At 34.8% G+C, this 21,268-nt stretch overlaps 3 protein-coding genes across 8 annotated transcripts in view; 1 reads left to right on the top strand and 2 right to left on the bottom strand.

The window, feature by feature from the left end:
* LOC110837940 (uncharacterized) overlaps positions 1–1,828 on the top strand; it is a 47,078-nt gene extending 45,250 nt beyond the window's left edge. For both annotated transcript variants that reach the window (XM_087340178.1, XM_087340177.1), the window contains exons 28-29: positions 181–396; positions 1,091–1,828. In XM_087340178.1, the coding sequence (XP_087196304.1) occupies positions 181–396; positions 1,091–1,234 (360 nt within the window). In that variant the 3' untranslated portion in view covers positions 1,235–1,828. The remainder of the gene's footprint in view (positions 1–180; positions 397–1,090) is intronic.
* Positions 1,829–4,086: 2,258 nt separating this feature from the next.
* GABA-B-R1 (gamma-aminobutyric acid type B receptor subunit 1) overlaps positions 4,087–21,268 on the bottom strand; it is a 33,036-nt gene continuing 15,854 nt past the window's right edge. For 3 of the 5 annotated variants that reach the window (XM_022079900.2, XM_022079890.2, XM_022079909.2), the window contains exons 15-16: positions 20,205–20,342; positions 16,426–18,974 (exon numbers count right to left, since the gene is read on the bottom strand). In XM_022079900.2, the coding sequence (XP_021935592.1) occupies positions 18,699–18,974; positions 20,205–20,342 (414 nt within the window). In that variant the 3' untranslated portion in view covers positions 16,426–18,698. Of the gene's footprint in view, positions 6,912–14,839; positions 15,096–16,425; positions 18,975–20,204; positions 20,343–21,268 lie in introns of those variants that run through there. The other 2 variants (XM_022079917.2, XM_087340187.1) reach the window with 2 other exon arrangements.
* Positions 4,903–13,740, bottom strand: ras (Inosine-5'-monophosphate dehydrogenase ras). The gene has a single exon (XM_022080011.2). It carries the CDS (start codon positions 13,568–13,570, stop codon positions 12,011–12,013), a length of 1,560 nt encoding a protein of 519 aa, XP_021935703.1. The 5' UTR covers positions 13,571–13,740; the 3' UTR covers positions 4,903–12,010.

Here is a 21,268-nt window from a genome sequence, read left to right as displayed (position 1 = left end):
ATAAAGATAACTTTTTTTACTGTGATAACAAAGGCATTTTCATATGAATTAGTCCGCGAATAGACAATCATTTCGCGGAACCCGAGATTACTTCGAGCAATCCCGGGGTTCCGCGCAACAGAGTTTGAGAAACACTGGTATATAGTAACACCAAGAAAATATTTGTTAAAAATGTTTCAGATCACATACGAAACAATAGGAGTTGTACAGATGACATTCCTACGGCTGTTAAGCCAAGAGGCATATCAGAATTTCACATACACCTGTATCAATTCAGCTGCTTGGTTTAACCCGAAGACCAACAACCATGACATGGCAATAAAATTGCTGGGTGAAAATGAGATTGAATACGGCACAGAGGGAATAAGACCCAGTGTTCTAGTTGATGGATGCAAGGTGAGTTATTTTTGAACAGGACTGCAGGGGCATATTCAAAACTGCAGTAGCTCCAAATTCATTTCTTCCATCTAAATGGAATTAATATGAGACATTGTATTTCTTTTAGACACCATCATTAAATGTCTAACTGGTAGAAAAGTCACACACCATATTATTTTGTATGGACTGCCAAATTACAAAATAACTACTTCACAATCGGAGTGCATTAGATGGATAACATAACAAAAGCAAACCTTATCACTGTTCCAGATTGGCAACCCTGGATGATTGAAACTTAACGTACTGTACATGCAGATAAACATGTTTTTTTGTTTCTTTACATGCTTAGAGCACCTCAGCCTATGCCTATAAAAATATAAATTCCTATTTTTTTTATTTTACAGTAATTCAACAATTATAAACAAAATGAATGATTTTCAGCATAGCTTCATTAAATAAGTATCTAAAACTATAAAATTTAGTTATATCAAGGAGCATACTTTTGCAACACAGCAAAATCTTGAAAACATTTATAACCACATTACATTCTTTAAGATTAATGAAATAATAAATCTTATTAACCTCAACCTCGATTAATTTCAGAAATATAATTTCATTCTGCCCATTGTATATCATATTCCCAAAAAATTTTACATACTTTTTTTTCGTTTTTGTTTTTGCTGTGTTCACGTGTGGCAATTATTTTTTTCAGACACGCAAGAGCAAAAGTGAGACAGTTTTCGAAGTACGTACAAAGATGCTTGGCAACGTGCCTATAGTCGATTTCTATCCAGTAGACTATGGCTTACCACATCAAGCATTTGGGTTTGAGGTTGGGCCAGTGTGTTTCAAGTGACTGTGAATCCACAACTGTAGACATTTGAAACGGGCCCTAGAGTATCCGACCAGTATCAGATCAAAGATGTGAACTCAGTAAAATGGTGTGCAATGTGCAGGCAATTAACAGAATTTCAGTATATTTCCATAACACACGTAGTCCAAATATATTGTTCTATTCTTATCAGCAAGATATTAGGACCAAAAAAAACAAACAATTATTCATACTAGTGGTATATAAATTATTTACAAATGCTATTACATCTTTACACTTACTACTTAATAATGATAGTTTAAAGGTGTTAGTGCACTTATTTTATGTGCATTCCTCACAAAAGTGTTCATCAATGCCAAAATGTCTAGCTTATATATTATTAAGACTGGATGATATACTTAACTGGAAAAAATCTCAGAAATCATTCACTGCCATTTTAGAAACCTATTTCATAAAATAATCTTGTTATCACATAAGGAATATTAATTTTTAATAACAATATGAGTTGATAAGTTAAGAAATGTCCTCTAGAACTACATTTTGTACAAATTTTATAAAATAATTCTGTATTAAAACTACTTTTAAGATCTTTGATAAAGACAATCATACTTCCTATCATCTATTTGTTATCTTTCAATTAAGAAACAGCTCAAATATTATTATCTTTCAATTAAGAAAAAGTGAAAAATTGTAGCAAGTTCCTATCCTCAGGATATGAAATATCAGTACAAACGTAAACCACATCTGCAAAATTAAACGTGAAAACTGGACATTATGCAGCTGAACCAGTTGAAATGGGAAAGCACAGCCAAATGCGTTCAAACCTCTGGAGGTAGAAATTATGACGACTTGAGGAAATGTCCCTGCTCTGGACCTATTGGAAGAAATACTGCCACTAAAAAAAATTAATTTTTGAGTTCACATAAAAAACTCTGATAAATATTTTAGTAACTCCGCAAGAAAATGGTTATTACAAAATTGTGAATACAGGTAGCCCTCGATTTACGCCGGGGATGCGTTCCTGGACGAACCGGCGTAAATTCAAATTTTTATAATGTAAATCAATGGGAAGTCAATGGCATGCGTTCCCAGCACCCAAACATTGACGAGTAATATAATGGCATTACATTTAAAGCTCTGAAATAACGTAATTAAAATAAAGGGAATTTAAAAAAAATATTTTATACACTCACAATCGGCAATTCGTTGGTCCCCGCGATTGACGTAAGACGCCGACCTATAGAAAATTGCGTAGTAAAATTAAGCCCGGTACCTCCGCAGAGATTAAATTAGTCCTTTGAAAGTTTAAAAGCGCCAGGAATGAAATTACATAATAGCAAACTCGCATATGCAAAAGTTTGCATTTCACAAACAGCTTTTACCGATTCATCGATCTCACTGGAGCAAATTCGCGTTAACGAAAAAGGTAATTGCAGAGATGACAATATTTGTAATTTTTATTCAAAATCAGCGATGTAAGAATTACGATTTAGTATAAGAATCAGTACGAGACACATTGTAAAACGTTATAAATAATAGTAAATTTTTTTCTTCTTCACTTTTTGACTTGCTGGTTTCAAAATCGGCGCAAATCGAAGGCTAGCTGTATATGCAAATCTGCTTCACAGCAAAGTATTCAACTTGACAGGTGTCAGAAGCTATAGCAATTAAGCAAGCTTTGTGGCAAGAATCTAGTTCACTGCACACATAGCGGACCAAGTGTTGACAACTCTATTGGTTCACATAACATGTTTTCTCAAGTGCATTTGCTAGGGCTACATAGGATCAAAGAGCAGAGTGAATAATAATATAATGTCCTGTGACTTGGAAACCTCAATCAGCAGGGTGAAACAGAATAATAAATTGATAACAGCAGGAAAGTATTCATGGGCAATATCCAATAATTCATTTGAACAGATTGATAAAAACCTCAGTAAGTCTCCAAGCCTGAGAATTTACCTTGAGGACCTTATGAATATGAACAGAAGAGCTCATAATGATATTCAAACAGACTGTGTTCCAAGCATATTTTACTGAATGTCATGGCTTCATTAGCACTTGTGCTTCATATTTTGGACTGCAGTAATTGAACGTATTTCACCATCCTTATATGCAAATGCCAAGATATCTTTAATTAGGTCATGACTGCTTCCTTCCATATATACTTTAATATTAACTACTCATATCATTTGCAACTATACAGTCTAAGGTACTAACAGCATGATTAATAAACCACAAATAAACAAACACCCAAGTACATTTCAGATACCATTGTAATAAGAGCACAGAGAAATGAGCGTTTCACTGAAAAATTATAGGACTACTATTGCACATTAAAAAGGCAACACAGAAACAGCAGGTGATTGTCAAGTGCTTTATTAAAATATGCAATGACTTCGTAACAGTTCCAATGGCTAAAAAGCCAACAGGCCATCACTTGATTATCCTAAAATCCTTTTCCCTTTTAGGTAAATATGCCTAACACAGCAAAACACAGTAAAACTGATGTTTCATCTTGCACCTAACACATTATGATGATGTTTGTCATCAGTCTTTCGACTGGTTTGATGTGGTCCTCCATTTTCGCCTATCTTGCGCCCACTCGTAATCACTGGATCAACACTGACCCTTTTGCGGTTTGTTTCTATAGAGTGCAAGTGATTAACGTATATGCGACCAGCCAGTTCCGACATCACCATAAGCTGATACTGAGGAACACTGGGAGGGGACGAAGGGGTAGCCAGCACCCACGATAACATTAAAATGTAATGTACATAGCTAAACTATTATCATCTTGGAGTCAAAGCACCTGGAGACAAGGAGCTTTAATGGAATGACAAATAATGATAACAGATACACATGAAGGATAGATGAAATGGTTATTCAACAATTTTTATTTTTATCCCAATCCTCAGAACCGACATGTAAATCACATGCCACAGAAACTTATCCCCAGATTATTAAAATTGGCAATCTAAACAACCTTTCATTGATTCAAAATTACTGAGATTACAAAATAATGTTCACATACACACGCGCAGTGCACATACACACAGCAAATAAGAAATGCAGCAGTCACACAGTGGGAATGCCATGCTGTGCCACCAGCGCAGTTACCAAATATCCTCATCATGTGTACGTATATATCTTTGCTTCAATCTCCAGAATTGAACTGAACCCACAGTATTGCCAATATTTTACTCATCAAGTGATGGCTGAATGGTATTTACTGCAGAAAAAGAATAATTAAAGGCTGCCATCTGTATAGTAAGCAAATTTATCCTGGGTACCACACGCAGAATGAAATGCACCTGAATGACCAGTACACATGTCATTATCAAGTGTCTGCACACAAGCACTTCAAAATAAAACCAAATGCTATTGAAGAACTCATAATTTCCCCTTAAACGGAAGCACAAAGCTGTATTCCACAGCCAAGCCAAGATGTGTAAAATAGTTCATAATGAATGCCAATATGGCATTGAAGTAAAGTGCATCCAGCATTCTAAACACATAACCCAAAACTTTGATTCAAAATTAGGCCCTACACAGAACCTTCTCATTTCAACCTTTGTGTGGGAAAGGGCAGTTACTTCACACTGCTTCATAAGTACTATGTTTGGATACGCACATGTATTACCAGATCAGCATATAATTGCTCCCTATACACAAAAAAACAACAGAAAACAGTATCAGATTATTAAACTCACATATAATTACTATTAACAGAATTAAATGTTAACAAACCACATCCTGGGTCATAAAGTTTCACATGTCACCTCTTAAAAGACAAAACATTTCTAACAGCTACTACATGAAAGTATCTCACCAATATTATCTACAACATACGTCTATAACATAAGAAAGCACATCTTAAAATTATAAACTTCACAGCGTGCCACATCTGAATACAGAATAACTGTAGTGTGATGGCCATTTTTCGTCTCTTTCAACTTGGACCTAAGTCAGCCTCAATGCAACAATGAAAAATAAAATGAATGTACAGAGTGCTGCACAAAAGGATACCCAACTGAAAGTTTAAATAAAAGCTTTAATATTTATATGATAGTACACGTGTATCTATCAACACAAAGAACAATTGATGAAGATTTATCCTTTATGGATTACACACTCAATATGACCACCATTCAGTCACACAACTTTCAAAACACGAACAGCCAACACACATCTGACACAAGGTAACCCCAAAGGAAGAAGTCACAAGGGTTTATGTCTGGGCTGTTCGACGGCAACTTCTGTCCACATTCATGGAGTGCAGGATATCGATGGCTACCCAACAGCCCAGATATAAAACCACGTGACCTTCCTTTTGAGTACCTTAAGGGGAGGGAGAGAGGGAAAAAAAAAAGAAAAAAAAAGCAGCAGCAATTCAGGACTTCAACTGTTCAAATGTGTGGTGAAATTACGGAGGATATGACATGCCTCCAAGTGATCACAAATGTAGGCTTTGAGTTTCAGAAGTTCTATGACAAAACTGGGCCCATACTGGGCATGTAATGCATTAAGGATACATAAATCTCTATGCATTGTTCCTTGTGTTAATAGATATATGTTCCATTACATTAATATTAAAGCTTTTATTGAAACATTCAACTGGGTATAATTTCAAGCACTACCCTGTAATAATCTCTTTCGCACATGATTCTAATCAAGATGCATAAACAACATTTAAACTCACTACTTCAACAATTATATAAATGTTATGGCAATGATCAGAGAGACATTTTTATGAAGAATAGGCAAAATCTGCTGTCTATAATATACAAAGGAACTAGCTGAAGTGGATAAAGTAACAATTTTTTTTACCTTTTCCTGGAAGGAAGGAATGTACACTCACTGGCTTGCACCTAGCACATAAAAATCACCATATATGATATCCCTTCTTTTATGCACAGAATAAAATAGCCAGACATCGGAGACTCATTTTCAAGACCAACAGAGATACAATTTTTTAAAAATATATACAAAGCAATTAACTGAAGTAGGTTGAGTAAAGACTATCAATCTTATCTTGTCAGGAAGGAAATGTAAAAGTTGTGGCTCACACTCACCACATAAACATCACCATATTTATGCTGAACAACTTCCCACCTCTTAAACACAAGATAAACTAACAAGAGATCCCAGATATACTTTCACAAACAATTTGTTTCCTACAAAACACACAAAGTAATTAACTGAAGTTCCTATAGTAACTGTCAAACCTTTCTTGAAAGGAGGGAAATATACAATCTCACTGGTTCACACTCACCACATATCACCATATTTATGCTAAATGATTTCCTTTCTTTTATGAACAAGCTCAAATAAACATAACGAATGAAATTCCTACAAGAGTAAAATCTCGTTATAACAATTCCCTTCCCTTTGATTTCATTGAATATTTACAAGAATCCACAGTATGGACAAGACAAAACTTTTTAATAAATAATCACTTATTCACTATTATATCTATTTTAACTATATAACACTGGTGACTATATAACGAAGAACTAATTCAATATCACCACCCACCTCTATCACTCACAAAAGTAAAACTGATATACTTTGCACAGCCTAAGGAAACCAGATGCAACTGCTAAAAATGTATCATTGAAGATATCACTCAGGGACACGCAACAGAAGTTCCAATGATGATGCCCATATGCTGACATAACTGCTTCATTCAGCTTGCTTCACTCTGTTCATAAGAAAATCCAGTCCATATTATAAAAATAAACTATATTATAAAAGTTCAAGAGCCATTCATAAACATAAACCAAATGTGTTCAATTTCCTCTTTCTGAAAATTCAATGGAAACAAATTAAGAATACATATACTGGAAAGACAAAGATCCAATAACTTGGTATCAAAATCTGTATTTGTTCCATAACACATGTGTCTTAAGGACATTTAATGTTTTAAGTAATGTAGATACACCAATGTTGCATCTAATGCAAACTAAAAAAATACAATTCATTATGTTTGTACTGTGTTAGTAGCAGGACTCCCAAATTTTTCTTCAGTTTTAGAAGGTTTTAAACAGCACCTGATAAAGGTGCAAAATTTTACAACATTAACAGCTTATGAATGGCCCCCAAAACTAAACAAAATTTAAAAATCTCGTTACAACAAACTATACCCCAGGCTGTCCTGCTCAACATAAATTTGGGAGTCTTCTGAGATATGAATTCATTCTTACTATTTCAGGAATTTGTTATAACGAGATTTTACAGTTCTCATAAAGCACTCAAAACAGAGGCATACATAATAACAAACAAGAAAAACTGTCCACAAATAGAACCAAGACATTAAAGGATAATGGCATTTGATTATGCTATGACACTGAATGAAAACAGAACAAACAGAAACTGCTGGGGCTGACACATCATTAAATCATCCTTTAGACATTAAAATCACTGATATGTGCCTCTAAATACAGGTTTCAGTATATCACTATGCACATAGCTAGAGGATTTTCTCTGACCTGTAAATTAAGTACTCTCAAAGTTTACTTCAACTGACTTTCAATTTATGAACATGAAAAATGCAGAAACTACATATTTGTATCCTACCATAAATACTGAAACATATCTACAAATATAAACAATACAGATGTGTTACATCAGGATCAAATTTTCTAGACACCTATGAATTGTACTGTTCCTGCAGATGAATATGGCAATAAACAGTTTTTAAACATCTATAATGTATCAAAACATACCTCAGAGATATCAAAATTCAAGGAATTTCATTGTGTCAGTGAAAGAGTAATAAATTAGAATTATTTTTATGTCCAGCCTTTCCAGGTTACATTTCCATTTTGAGTGGTAATGTGAAATTATCTGTCATTATGACAAAGTATCATCAAAAATAGAAGTGCAGATCAACTTTCATGTTAGGATAGGGCCGACCATAAGATGTTCTTCACTTATACTAAAGCATAAAAAGACACCTACAAATTGGCATCAAGATCAAAAACAAGATGAATTCCAAAGCTAAAGTCAATATGACACAAAAGTTCATCATACTGAAAATACTGAATTAATTAAATACTGAGGGACTCTAAAACATGCAGTTTTAAAAACAGAGTCATGCAACAAAGTTTGGTTTCAACATGATGCTATGCAATCTTATGCCATTTCTGCATCCTACATTTATAGCACAGTGCATTCACTAATAAAGTTGAATGCAAGTGTCATTTCCTGTCTCCCAGCAAGAACTGATAGAACACGAGGGAGATAATAGATACAACATTTTAGTTTGAAAGCCCGAAGGGAGATGACCACTCAAAAGACCTTGGCACAGATGGAAGGATAATATTAAATGGACATAACAGAAACAGGATTTAAGGGTTTGGATTAGATTCATGACTCTGGATATGGATTGGTGAACAGTAAGTTTAAATTATTAAGGATAAATAGGGTAATTTATGTAATGAGACCCAAGTATAATGAAGGGACAGTCTGTAGTAAACAGGTCATCACTTTCCCACAGAACTGTACCTTGCTGTCTAGTAGCAATCTACTCCTCTACAATTGTGAAACATTTTCACACAATGCAAGTGCTTCTGTTATCATTATAATTTATGAAAAAAATACAAAATAAATTAAAGAACATAATAAAAGGTTTGGCACAAGTTCAGCAGACTTAAGGAAGACACTTTTAGCATTTACTATAAAATCTGACAACCTACTTACAAAGTATAAAATATTCAATAATACATAATATTACACAGAGTGACAGCACTACTACGACTGTGATAGTCATATAGCGTACAGAGTGGCTCATCACACAGGAAATGATATTCTTATTGTTTCTGCAGCTTGCTGATCATTGTCCACAATGACAAATGAAAAAATGCACTGATACAGATATTGAATGAAGATCTGTTGCAGTCCCAAAAATTTTGTCTCCGAACATTGTATTTACAATGACTGAAACAATGTCCAACATACATAAAAATTCCCAATTATGTAAAATATTTTTCAACTGAAATTAAAAGTACTTCTGCAACTTCCAGAACATAATACCTTAATTCAAGTTTCTTGTTCATTAATGGCCATTGTTTTCAAGTAACATGAAAACTAGACATCAAAAATCATTAACAAGAGTGATTTTGTTATCAGACTGTTCGCAGAAAGTTTATGCATCTTTTTAGATACCAACATATCTTTTCACCCCTGCACATCTAGCCTGAAGTTTTAGTTTCATTCATCATCCCTTCTACTGAGAACTTTTGAACTGACAATAAAATTCATTCTCATGAACCAATAAAATTTGCTACATATAAACTTTTCTGCCTAATATTTTATGTTTATAAATATATGACAAAACATGGTCCCAAGAAACATCACATTGTTCTGATATGACAGTTTACAAAAGAAAAATGTATAATCAATATAACAAAGGCCATAATATTACAGGAAAATTTCAAATACAATATACAGAATTATACATTTCTGTTACAGTGTGAATTCTTTACTTCCTGTCTACCAGCAAGCAAAGCCTACCTTTGATTGCACACTACTAGTTAACCTGGTAATCACTATTACTTAATCCTGACATAACCCTATAATTCCTCTGAAACAACAACAAAAGCATTTCATTCTCTATATTGTTTAAACATGGTGAAGCTGATGCAAATTAGACGTTCACAAGTACTGTTGAATGCAAAGGTCAGTACAGACATTTGGGAATAAGAGTTTATGTGAAAGTATGTCACCAAATCCAATAGCTAAGAGTGCATGTTACCACAACACAACAAAACAAAAACGGAATATAAAATAAGCGAACAAACAAACTATTAAACACTATAAAAGACACTACAGCACAATTGGGAGATTTAATCTTACAAAAATAAATAATGTAGAAGTTAAGAAACTGAATTGGAGGTGGTGTCTTATAAATATCATAGCAAATCTTTGGGTTCCACAGATGGCAGTGAATTTAACTACCTCAATAATTAGCAGCTTCTTAAGTAATCTGCTCCATTAGTTTTCTTTAAATTCTTATTCTATATGAGGTTTTGTTCTGAATATATTACAATTCAAGTTACCCTGTAATTTAACAAGACATGTTAAGATCAGGCAAATGAACTATGCTACCTCAGTTCTGGTTTCATCCACTTTCTTTGTAATAAGCAAATGTCATTCTGAATGGCAGTCTCAGTCATAAGTAAACCAGCACACCTGACTTACTAACAAGCTTACTGTTGCCTGTTGTGCTTAAAACTGTGAATCCGGAAAATTTACAGCAAAATTTTCCAATACTTTCTTGTCGTGCCATACATCAAATACATGATTTATACAAAACACGTGTGACAGTATAAAGAATCTATCATCATTCACAGTGACAACTATTTATTAATATGTTGTTCAACATTACTGCAGCATAATTTATTCACAATGTAGCTAACCAGTATTTGACAAAATTAAAACCTTATTCATTCAGGGACAAAATCAACTCACATCAGCAGCTTGGCTGACTCACTTTAGACTTATAATGGGATGAACTAATAATAGTGCTTGGCTGAAGGTAGGCTGTCACTGACCAGCAGTCAGGAAATGACAGATTCACTTAAGTGTTTATAAAAACACACTATATAAGGGTATATTTAACACAGAGTGACAAAAGAGATCTAACCAATACTATAAAGAAGTTATTTATTATACTACATTCTGTGTTTGCAATATATAAATACTTTGTTCCATTCTCAGAATTCTTCTTTTCTTACTCTTTCATGCTGTAAACTTTAATAGAAAGTCACAAATTAGGTTCATCAATCCCTATAATATTATCACAAAATTTCTGTAGTTAAAACATACCACCACAAAAAATTGGATATTAAAATAAATTAATTTTCCTTTGCAAATTTTTTAATAAATAATAAATGTGTGTCCTGGAATATCACACCATACCATGTCCACTGACATGGTTAAACACAACTGTCACTCCCTCATTCCTGGCAGGAACTGCATAATTCATTGTTAAGTGCTAACAGCAACTGCCACTAAAATTATTCACACTGCAACTGTGTGTGTAACATCATTTTAAGTACTGGTGGTTGCAATTTGTGTGTGTGGTCAGTGGATAATCATCCCAGAGAAAGAGCAGCTATACACACTATGTATTAATCTAGTGTTCTTTTATGCATGACAATCATGTTATCAAGACTAAAATCCTATAAACTAATTGGTACTTGTAACGACGAAGAAGTAAACTTATAAACACAAAATACACGATGTCACATCACACAATTTTACCATTCCTTGAATCTATGTAACAATTGGCAAATATGACTGGTGAGGATTTTGTGATTATGGGCTAGTCAATAAAATATTAAAAAAGTAAACACTGGGATTCCGCCAATGTCATATGCAGAGAACGAAAACATAAGTTATTTCACATCTTAAATAGATTTTCAGTTTATGCTTCAATACTCCATCATAATAATACTATCAAAATCATAACTTAAATCCAGCTGTGTTTAAAAATTCAGTGTGTGAAAATACAAACTCCTCATATTTCATCCCTTATCAAAATAACTTACACATACACAATAATGAAAAATTATTTTGATGACAAGCAATGTATTATTTCATCAGATAGAATATGTGCCCCAATTGCCAGGTAACTTGCAAATTACTTGCATGTTCAAATGAACATCATTTAAAAAAAAGAGGATGACCACAATGGTATCCTGGAAGATGGTATGTAGATTCATAATCTATTTAGGTTACATACTATAGTAGAAAACCCAATAATTAGAGAGTGGCCCACTGCAGTCCAGTGATTTTTCAAAACAATCGCTTTTCATATGAAAACAAGCCATGCACATTCCCTTCAATCTGTGCTGACTGGGACCTACGTTCAAACTTCAGCTCCCCTGAATACATCATGGAACGCAGAATGGACAAACTGCGAGCACCTATGTCCTGACAGCCATGCTGTAGGCCACACTGCAGATATGGCAAGAATCGCAACACTGATCCTTTATCAACAATGGACCCACTTACACCTTGAGCAACCTTCATTTTATCATTTTCATTGTGGAAGTAGCGATTCATTGCAGATCCTTTAGCATCTTTGCGAGACATTGCTTCTAAACTACCCATACCACGATACTTCTTCACTCGAACACCATCACAAAAAAAATACTCTCCAGGGGCTTCTGAAGTGCCTGCCACTAGGGAACCCATCATTGCTGTGGAAGCACCCAACGACAGTGCTTTCAAGACATGACCTACTGACTGAATACCACCATCTGCAATCACAGGTACACCAAAACGACGAGCATATTCTGCTACACGATACACTGCTGTACCCTGAGGACGCCCCACTGCCATGACCTCTTGAGTAATACAAATTGAGCCACTTCCCATTCCAACTCGCAGACCATCTACACCTGCATCAATCAGATTCTTGGCCTGGGCTGCTGTCACAACATTACCACCAATCACTTGCAACTCAGGATAAGTCTGCTTGATGTAACGAATCATATCAATCTGATACACTGAGTTACCCTGTGATGAATCTAGCAGCACAACATCCACACCTGCCTGTGACAACAACTTAAGTCTGTGCTTGTCTTCTTCACGAGTACCTATTGCTGCACCTACAAGAAGTTGTTTGTTCTCATCTTTTGATGCATTCGGGTAACTGCGTGATTTCTGTAGATCTGTACGAGCAATCAGTGCTACCAGCTCTTCTCGATCATTGATAATCGGCAGTTTGCCTTTCTTTGATTTCTCCAAAATGCTGTTAGCTTCCTGGAGTGTCACATTAGAGGAAGCTGTTATTAGATCATCAAAATTTGTCATCACAGCTTCCAACTTAAGACAGCTGTCTTTTGATTCATCTAGAAAGTCTATATCTCTGGATGTAACAATGCCATCTAATTTGCCACCTAGTTTCCCACTGACAGTAACAGGAATTCCACAGAATCCATGCTCTCGTTTTACCTTAAACACATCACCTACGGTGTGGTTAGGACTGAGAACGACTGGGTCTCTAATGAAGCCCTGCTTATATTTCTTCACTTTATGAACTTCGTTAGCTTGATATTCTGGGGTGCAATTGTGATGTATCATACCAATACCTCCACACAATGCCATAGCTATGGCCATGTCAGATTCAGTAACTGTATCCATTGGTGAGGAAACTAATGGAGCTTTCAATGTTATTTTCTTTGTAAGAGCTGATGTGAGATCCACTTCCTCTGCAGTAAAATCAATAAATCCGGGTAAAATGATAAAATCGTTGTACGTTAATCCATCACCATTCGCAAATAACTGGGCACTTGTTAAGCCGTCTTCCGGAACATAACCAGCACCACCACAAATCAAATAATCAGCCATGATGGAATATTAATACTTTTAAGCTATTTTGTATTTATGGCTTCAAACTCTTGCACGTGTAACTTCAACAAAAAGAACCACCACAACCACTACTCAACACCGACCAGTCCAACGCGGAAAGGCCTAGTATGCTACACAACCGCGACTTTTCACAGCGTGTGTCAAGCCAATAGGTGGGGATACATGAAAGTAGGAGAATATACCCCGACCTGAGTGTTCCTAATTCAGAATTTCACTGCCAGCTTGATACGCAAGTGCGACCATTTAAGAAGCCATGCCATTCAAAATGTCACGTTTTTGGAGCCTACTTAATAAATTTACTTTTACTTTTAAAGCACATGAGAAAACACACTACACATTTAGATTTCTGATCTTTAAAACGTTAAAATAACAATTACGCGTGAAATAGATAGCTATTTCGGGGTATTGCTATTACTGTTATTCCACTGAAAATTTCTATCTGATCCATTTTAAATAATGTATTTAATATTTACTTTGCATGGGGATGAAATATGGTCCCTTACAATGATGGGAAAACATAATTTAGAAAGTTTGATAAAGTGCCAAGGTAAATATTCGTACTGAAGTGGGATAAACATGGGTGAAAACCTACTGTTTGGGTCTGGCCTCTCAAACCCTGTGGAACAAGGTGTGGAGTGGCAGAAGGGCTAGAATACATAAAAGTGACATCCATTCTGGAAATCTATTAATGTATTAGCAAAGCTTCTATGGTGAGAAACCAGTGACTTACCAACTATCCTATGATATGGCCAGACTGGTTCTTTGTGAATTGTATTCCTATTACCCCCCTTTGCCATGCCACCAATGAAACTAATGCACCAAACAAACTGACCATCTCTTGTAAACATGGTGATAAACATTCAAGCTCTAAAAAAATAGAAAATTTCTTAACCAGTTGAATAACTGTGAACTGCTTTATGAAGGTCCCATACCATGGAGTTGTGCAGGTAAAGAAAAGCAGCAGTGCAGTTTCTGTAATATTCTATTATCGTTTGCCCTTGACATTGAAAGATCTTTTAATTCTCTGCCTAATTTACACTGATTTTCACTACATTTAACATTAATAAATCCAAGATTTGATGACAGGTTGATTTCATGGTGGGTTAATTAAAAACACTTTATTTAAACTGTATTGATCATACAGTGCCAATAATTTTTTTTTCTTTATAGTTTATTTAATGATGCTTTCAGTATCTCAGATGATACAGCATCAAATAAGTGAATGATAGTGAACAATGAATTGGAAAGGATGTGGAAGGAAGAAGTTGTGACCTAATTTAGGAAACTACACTGGAATTTACCTGGAGGGACTGAGTTAAACCACAAAAAGCCTCAGTCAGGACAGCTACTCTCTAGGTTGAGATTTAAACCTGGGACCTCTCAAATATGCTGCAGTTGTGCTGACCACTCAATCATGACATTTGGTTGCCAAATAATTAACTTGAAGTTTATGGAAGACTGCAATTAAGGTCCATTATAACATATTGTCCCAGAATCTGCCAAACTGAGGAAAATAAATGCTCTGTGATTTATTGTAAATGTAATTTCAAACTTGCCAATTTCTATATACAAAAGGACCATTCATAAACGTTTATGCCAATGCTACTTCTTTATGCTAAGTGAAACATTTTTCTCTTTTGAGTATCATCATGAAACCAATGATTTTTGATATGGCATTTAAATATCTTATGACTACTAACTGCACCCCACTCATTTTCTCCTTCTTTTACACCTGCCCAAATGCATTATGTACTAGTTCTTTGCAGTTGTAATAACAAATGTGCCATGCTGTAAATGTTGTAGCAACAGTTACAATTCCAGTTGCTAAAAGGACTATAAAATACTTGTCAAATGCAAGTGTGCAAAAATATGTGATATTCAATTATAAATTTTTCACCACTTGTAGTTACGTAATAAATATATTTAAAAATCATCACCATTTCAAATGGCTGAACAAGTGTGAACATTGTGGCATGTTTCTGAAAATGTGTTTTAAAAATGTACTCTCAAAAAGTTGTTCTACTCATATAAGAAATACTATACAATATCATTCAGTGAAATAATGTGAGCCTCCTGTCCATTTTTCATGAGAGATATAAAATGTCTCTCTCAACATCCTCTCATCCACATAAACAGGACTATTGGTATATGTGTTAAAACAATCAGACCTCTTTTATGACAATGAGCCGGGATAGTTCAGTTAGTATAGTGACTAGCTACGGGCTGGACGACCAGGGTTCGATCCCTGACAGGGACAGAGGATTTTTCCTCTAGCCTCTGCATCCAGACCAGCTCTGCAGCCCACCCAGCCTCCTCTACAATGGGTACCGGGGGTCCTTTCCTGGGGGTAAAGCCGGCCGGGGCGTGATGCTACCACTCACCCCCATCTAGTGCCGAGGTCAAGAAAGAGAGGAGCTATACCTCCACTCACCCCAAGCGCCTTTATGGCATGTAGCGGGACAAACTTTTTTTACTTTACTTTTATGACAATATAATGGCCAAGCAAGATCTTAAATTAAAAATACACAGAGAAAATGGGTTAAAAGTGGTTGCTGCTACTGTTGCTTCTGTCTCTACCACTAGCACCAAGACTTCCCATTACTATTATTACAAGCAATATGTATTCAAAACCAGAAAAAACAGTATGCAGAATTAACTGGGTGAAAAGAAAAAGAAAGAAAGAAAAAACATACATGCAAATATATGTATATAATAATAAATTATATGCTCTTATGTTCTATAACAGATGAGTATTCTTAACTGGCAATTACTCAACTGTATCACTTCAGATGATAATTACTATCTGAAGAGCAAACTAATGTTTACATATCAAAATCTGATAATGTTACTTTATTTGTAATCCTTTAGAATTCTTATAAGACTTACAGTTCAAGGTACTCTGAGTTGCTCAAAGTCATGAAGTAAAATATTAATTACTCATACATCAAATATGAAATTACTTGCAAAAACATTACAAGATGTGAAGAAATTCATTAAGTTTTAGAGTGGAAATTTAAGACTGCCATAATTTTTACCTTAGCTGAGTATAACAATTTATTTCATATTTTTTTAATTTTAATTTTTAAATTTCTAATTTCAAGAAAGTATCTTAAATTTGCTGTAATAAATTTTGATAAATTCTTGTCCTGTCCTTAAGGATGTAAAACAGTGATAGATGTGCTAATGAAGAAATTACTGAAAGAACAAAGAATACAGAAATTTTTCCAACTAGTAAGGGGCATAATCTGTAAATGGAAAAATCCTATGGGAAAAATATGTCTATTAAGAAGTTATTACATGCACATTAACAAATGGTGCAGAAACATGGCCACAGACCAAGTAAGATATTAGTGGATAAATGGTAAAAGAGATTAAATTTTAAAGAAGTACAGAAGAAAAAACAAAGCGAGACAGAATATAAAATGAAAAAAATAAGGGAGAATTTAAAGTTAAACACCCTGAAAGATGAAGTAACAAATTACAGAATGAAACGGTATGGACAGGTTTGAATAAGTGACGAGAGAACTCCAAAGAGAGTTTTGAATATGAAAGTAAAAGTAAAATGTCCAAGAGTGAGACTCAGATCAAAATGGGAAATAGAGACTAGGAAAGGTGTCACAGAGGAATGGAAGAAACTGAGGAAAAGCTGTGGGAAGATATAGATTGATGGAGAGGCTTGGTCATCAGATGACTCGCTTATGTCTTAGGAGGAAGAAGACAACAGTTCCCAGTGCACTGTATACACATAAATATATGTACAAACTGCTGATTTATACTATGTAAACATAACTGCACTTCAGTGAAGAATCCCCATCTATATAACTTTATATAAAAAGACTTTAGCTAATGACACTACTTACCATACTTTGAATCCTCAGCTTTAAATACAGCCAAGATATACAGGGGAACACATGCACAACAGAAACCTAACACATTTAATATTCTGGAAACAAATTTGATCTGATGCATGAAATGTAAAACACACTTATAAATGTCTTCATATCAAGCTTTCCTTGTGGTTATATTACATTTTCATGAAACTTACGACTGTAATTTACATATGAATGCCCATTACAACAGGAAGGTCAAACACATCCACAAACATGAATGCATGTGCACACACACACACGGACAAGTACTAGCAATAATGATATAAATATATTGCAAATGAAACATTCATATATTGCTCTGTCAGTGTGTCAATTCTGGTTGAAATGCCATGTGGACTTGCAGGCACGATACCAACATTTTGGAGAAACTTGATAGTAATACTGTGCAGACTTTTAAGTATATAGCAGTGTTTTGGAGGAACCATGTTTTCCTGAAATGCTGGTATCTACCTACAAGTCTACAGTGTTACAACCCAGAGGACCAACACTGATATTTCACTGCTGTGAGAACCTCAAATCTCACAAATATTGCTCTGTTCTTTAAAAATTAAATAAAAATTTTCTTATATGAAAATTTTAACTCATGTCACATAGTGTTATCACTATTCAGTGACAACAAAAAATAACCAGGAAAGGAAAGCCCAACTTTGTATACGATGAGAGATAAAATTGTAGGAAGGAGCTTAATCCAGTGGTCTATATTAATTTAAGCACAAATAAGATACTTTTATCTTAAAAATATGTTTATGCAAACTTTCAAGATTTTAGATAATAAAACACACCAACAGATCTTTAGAATCTTTTGATATGAGCATCATGATAGATTATGACAATGACGAAGATAACTGAGCATTGGCTTCTTTTGTTATTCTGTGGTCACAATGTTTTAAAAATCTTTAAGCAGAATCCTATTGGAAATTGACTTGATACAACAATTAAGAATAATAATCACTACTGAATGTACTGTGACATCTTAGTAGGCCATCAGTGAACACCAGTTATATCCTACTTGAAATTTAGCCCTATTAAATCACATTTAACTGAAATGTAAGTTTTTAAACCTCCACTGCACTGGTGCATGCATCCCACCTATCCTTATCATCTTCCATTTCTCATATGTCCTATAAGATGAGTTTAAAAGTGTTGTGAAAAGAAACTGTATTGTCTTTGCTCATATCTATACATTATTAACTTTCTGTACCTCAAGAGCAAGTGATCTAAAGATATGATTCAGAGAACTCAAAGTCAGATTGACTTGCTCTTGAACTACGAGTATAGACAGACACACCCCCACCAAAGGCAGAATCTGAAGTGCCTTCTCCAGTAATAAAATCAGCTACAATAAGGGTATCTTTGTTAGCAGTCAGACCTGTGTTGGCAGTGGAATCCTGTTGTGGAGTGGTACCAGGAGGGAGGCGCCCATCTGTTAGTCCTCCTCGCAAAGCATCACGCTCCTGCAGCCGGATTTTGATCAATCGTATCTTCTCTTCCTTCTATAAAAACAAACACAAGTCATTAGAATACAATTCTGCCTTAGCCTTACGAGACAAAACAAAGGCTATTTTTAATGGAACAATTTTATTTTAAGCCAAAAAATTAAAATCAGGGAATTTAAATTATATATAATGAACTATGAAAGCATTTTAGTGACCCCTGCAGAACATTAGTGACATGTATCTACAAAAATGTAAGAAAATTAGTTCAAATATATTAATACTTTTATAAAGCAAGTTGTTTCATAAGGGTATACAAATACAGTAGTAGATCATCTGGTGTTCCTTATTATCCACATGGTTCTCCCATCCATTAGCACCTATTCCAGAGTTTACTGTGCTCTAAAATTCTTCCAAGCTAGTCATGAAGCATTAAAGCTGAGCCAACCCACTCATTTCCTATCTACAGTTATGAGTACAATAAAACCCATTCAAAAGAAGAATCACAATACACAACAAATAGCAAATATATTAAAAATAATCATAACAATTATTTCAGAGAGAACATTATTACTAATTCACATCTTATCTCAAGGCAAATTTCAGGAAAGTTTCACATTTTCAGCAAGTCATTCTTACAGCAACACTGGTAGACATAAAAAATATACATGCTATTAATAACAAATACCCTTTGTTTCACTGATTCACAGAAGAACTATACACTTTTGCATATCTGTCAGAAGATGGTACAGTGCATAAAGGCATTTAGTGGTCATGTATGTATCATAAGTTATCCACGTGCTTAAGAAACACACCACAAATATATATAAGGAAGCGAAGGTATGGTGCCACACACTAACCTTCAAACAATGTAGAAGAGTGGTCAGTTGTATGCTCTGCCCACCTGCCAACCCCTCAAAAAAACCCTCCCAGAATCCACTGGATAGAGGGTCAGGGCTGTGGATGCAGTCATAAAGAGAAAAATCTCTGCATCTGCTGGGAATCAAACCCTGGTTGTCCAGCCCATAGTCACAATCACTTACTCACTGAGCTATCCTGGCTCATTATACAAATTCCATAAAACAGGAAAAATTACAGACTGATTCCACAGATAAAGCTATCAGTAGCTGTCTATGTTAACAGTGGCTTAGTAGCCAGTAACAGAAAGCAACAGTAGATTCCATATGCAACAGCTTGTTCCAAGAAGCATATATAATTTTCTGAACATTCACCAATACCACATTCCACAGTCTTCATTACAGGTACAAAATAAAATAAAAACAATCTTACTGCTGATATGAGTTTCTGGAGTTCCTCATTTTCAGCCACAAGTTTCTGATACCGTTCTTCATCTTCTTTAGTCATTCCTACATCATGGTTGTACTTTGATTCAGCCTTGTCTCGTGGATGGCGTATCACTTCAATCACCTGAATAACACAATATGTCATCAAGGGGCGATATGTATTCTATATCACACTTCATTATATTAAAGAACTACTGTCTGTCTGAGTACAGAATTGTTTTAGTTTTCTAGCCTCCTAATGTTTAGCCACATTCTCGTATTTTAAGTATTACAATACTTTTACAGAATGTAGTATATTGGTTAGGTCACTGGTAACACACCCAGTTTCAAACTTCTCCAACAGTGGGAACATTTTAGTTAGGAGAAATTTTATGGACAACATTCACCATGACATCACATTTCAAAGTCGAGTCAGACACACAGTAATTTATTTACCACAAATGGACTAAATACAAGAGTGGAAGAATGTACTCCACAGTACTTTCTAAACATGTTCCTTGTTATCTGCATACCTCAATGGCCTTCAAGTTCATTCACTGCAGATACAAATCTGCTGTTGCAGAGCTAACGGGCAGACAAGATAAAAAAAATTCAGTATATATCTTTAAACACAAAAAAGTCACTAAAAGGTGTACATTCTAATGGAAACTATTCTGGTCAGAATTAAACCAGCCACTCTCATCTTTTTGTTGAATATTTCAGGTATTTTATGTCCTTTGATTTACACATATACAGCAACACTGGAATTTGATTTTCAGACATTCCTTCCACATGTTCTAGCCATTTCTTCTGATTGCAAGTCTTAAATGTATTGACATATTATTCCCAGCATGAAACATTTCTGCATTCTCTCATCTGTTCTTTTGTTAATGCCTACCATTCAAATCCATATAAAAGCACTATAGTTTTCTTCCATTTATTATGTATGGATGTGAAACCTAGTCTCTCACATAAAGGACAGAACGCAGATTAAGGGAATTTAAAAAAGGATGCTTAGGAAAATATTTGGAGTTTTCCAAACTCAGTATTAAAATTCAAATCCTATGTATT

Source organism: Zootermopsis nevadensis, unplaced genomic scaffold, assembly GCF_977971745.1.
Source record: "Zootermopsis nevadensis isolate Lab colony 2312 unplaced genomic scaffold, Znev_1.0 Znev_ptg000061l, whole genome shotgun sequence".
Lineage (NCBI taxonomy): Eukaryota > Metazoa > Arthropoda > Insecta > Blattodea > Termopsidae > Zootermopsis > Zootermopsis nevadensis.
The sequence above is the reverse complement of the archived record's forward strand: the minus strand, read 5'-3'. Positions and strand labels throughout refer to the sequence as shown.

Excerpts from the sequence above, each read along its gene's own strand:
- ras (XM_022080011.2), bottom strand. The coding sequence starts at position 13,570 with ATGGCTGATTATTTGATTTGTGGTGGTGCTGGTTATGTTCCGGAAGAC.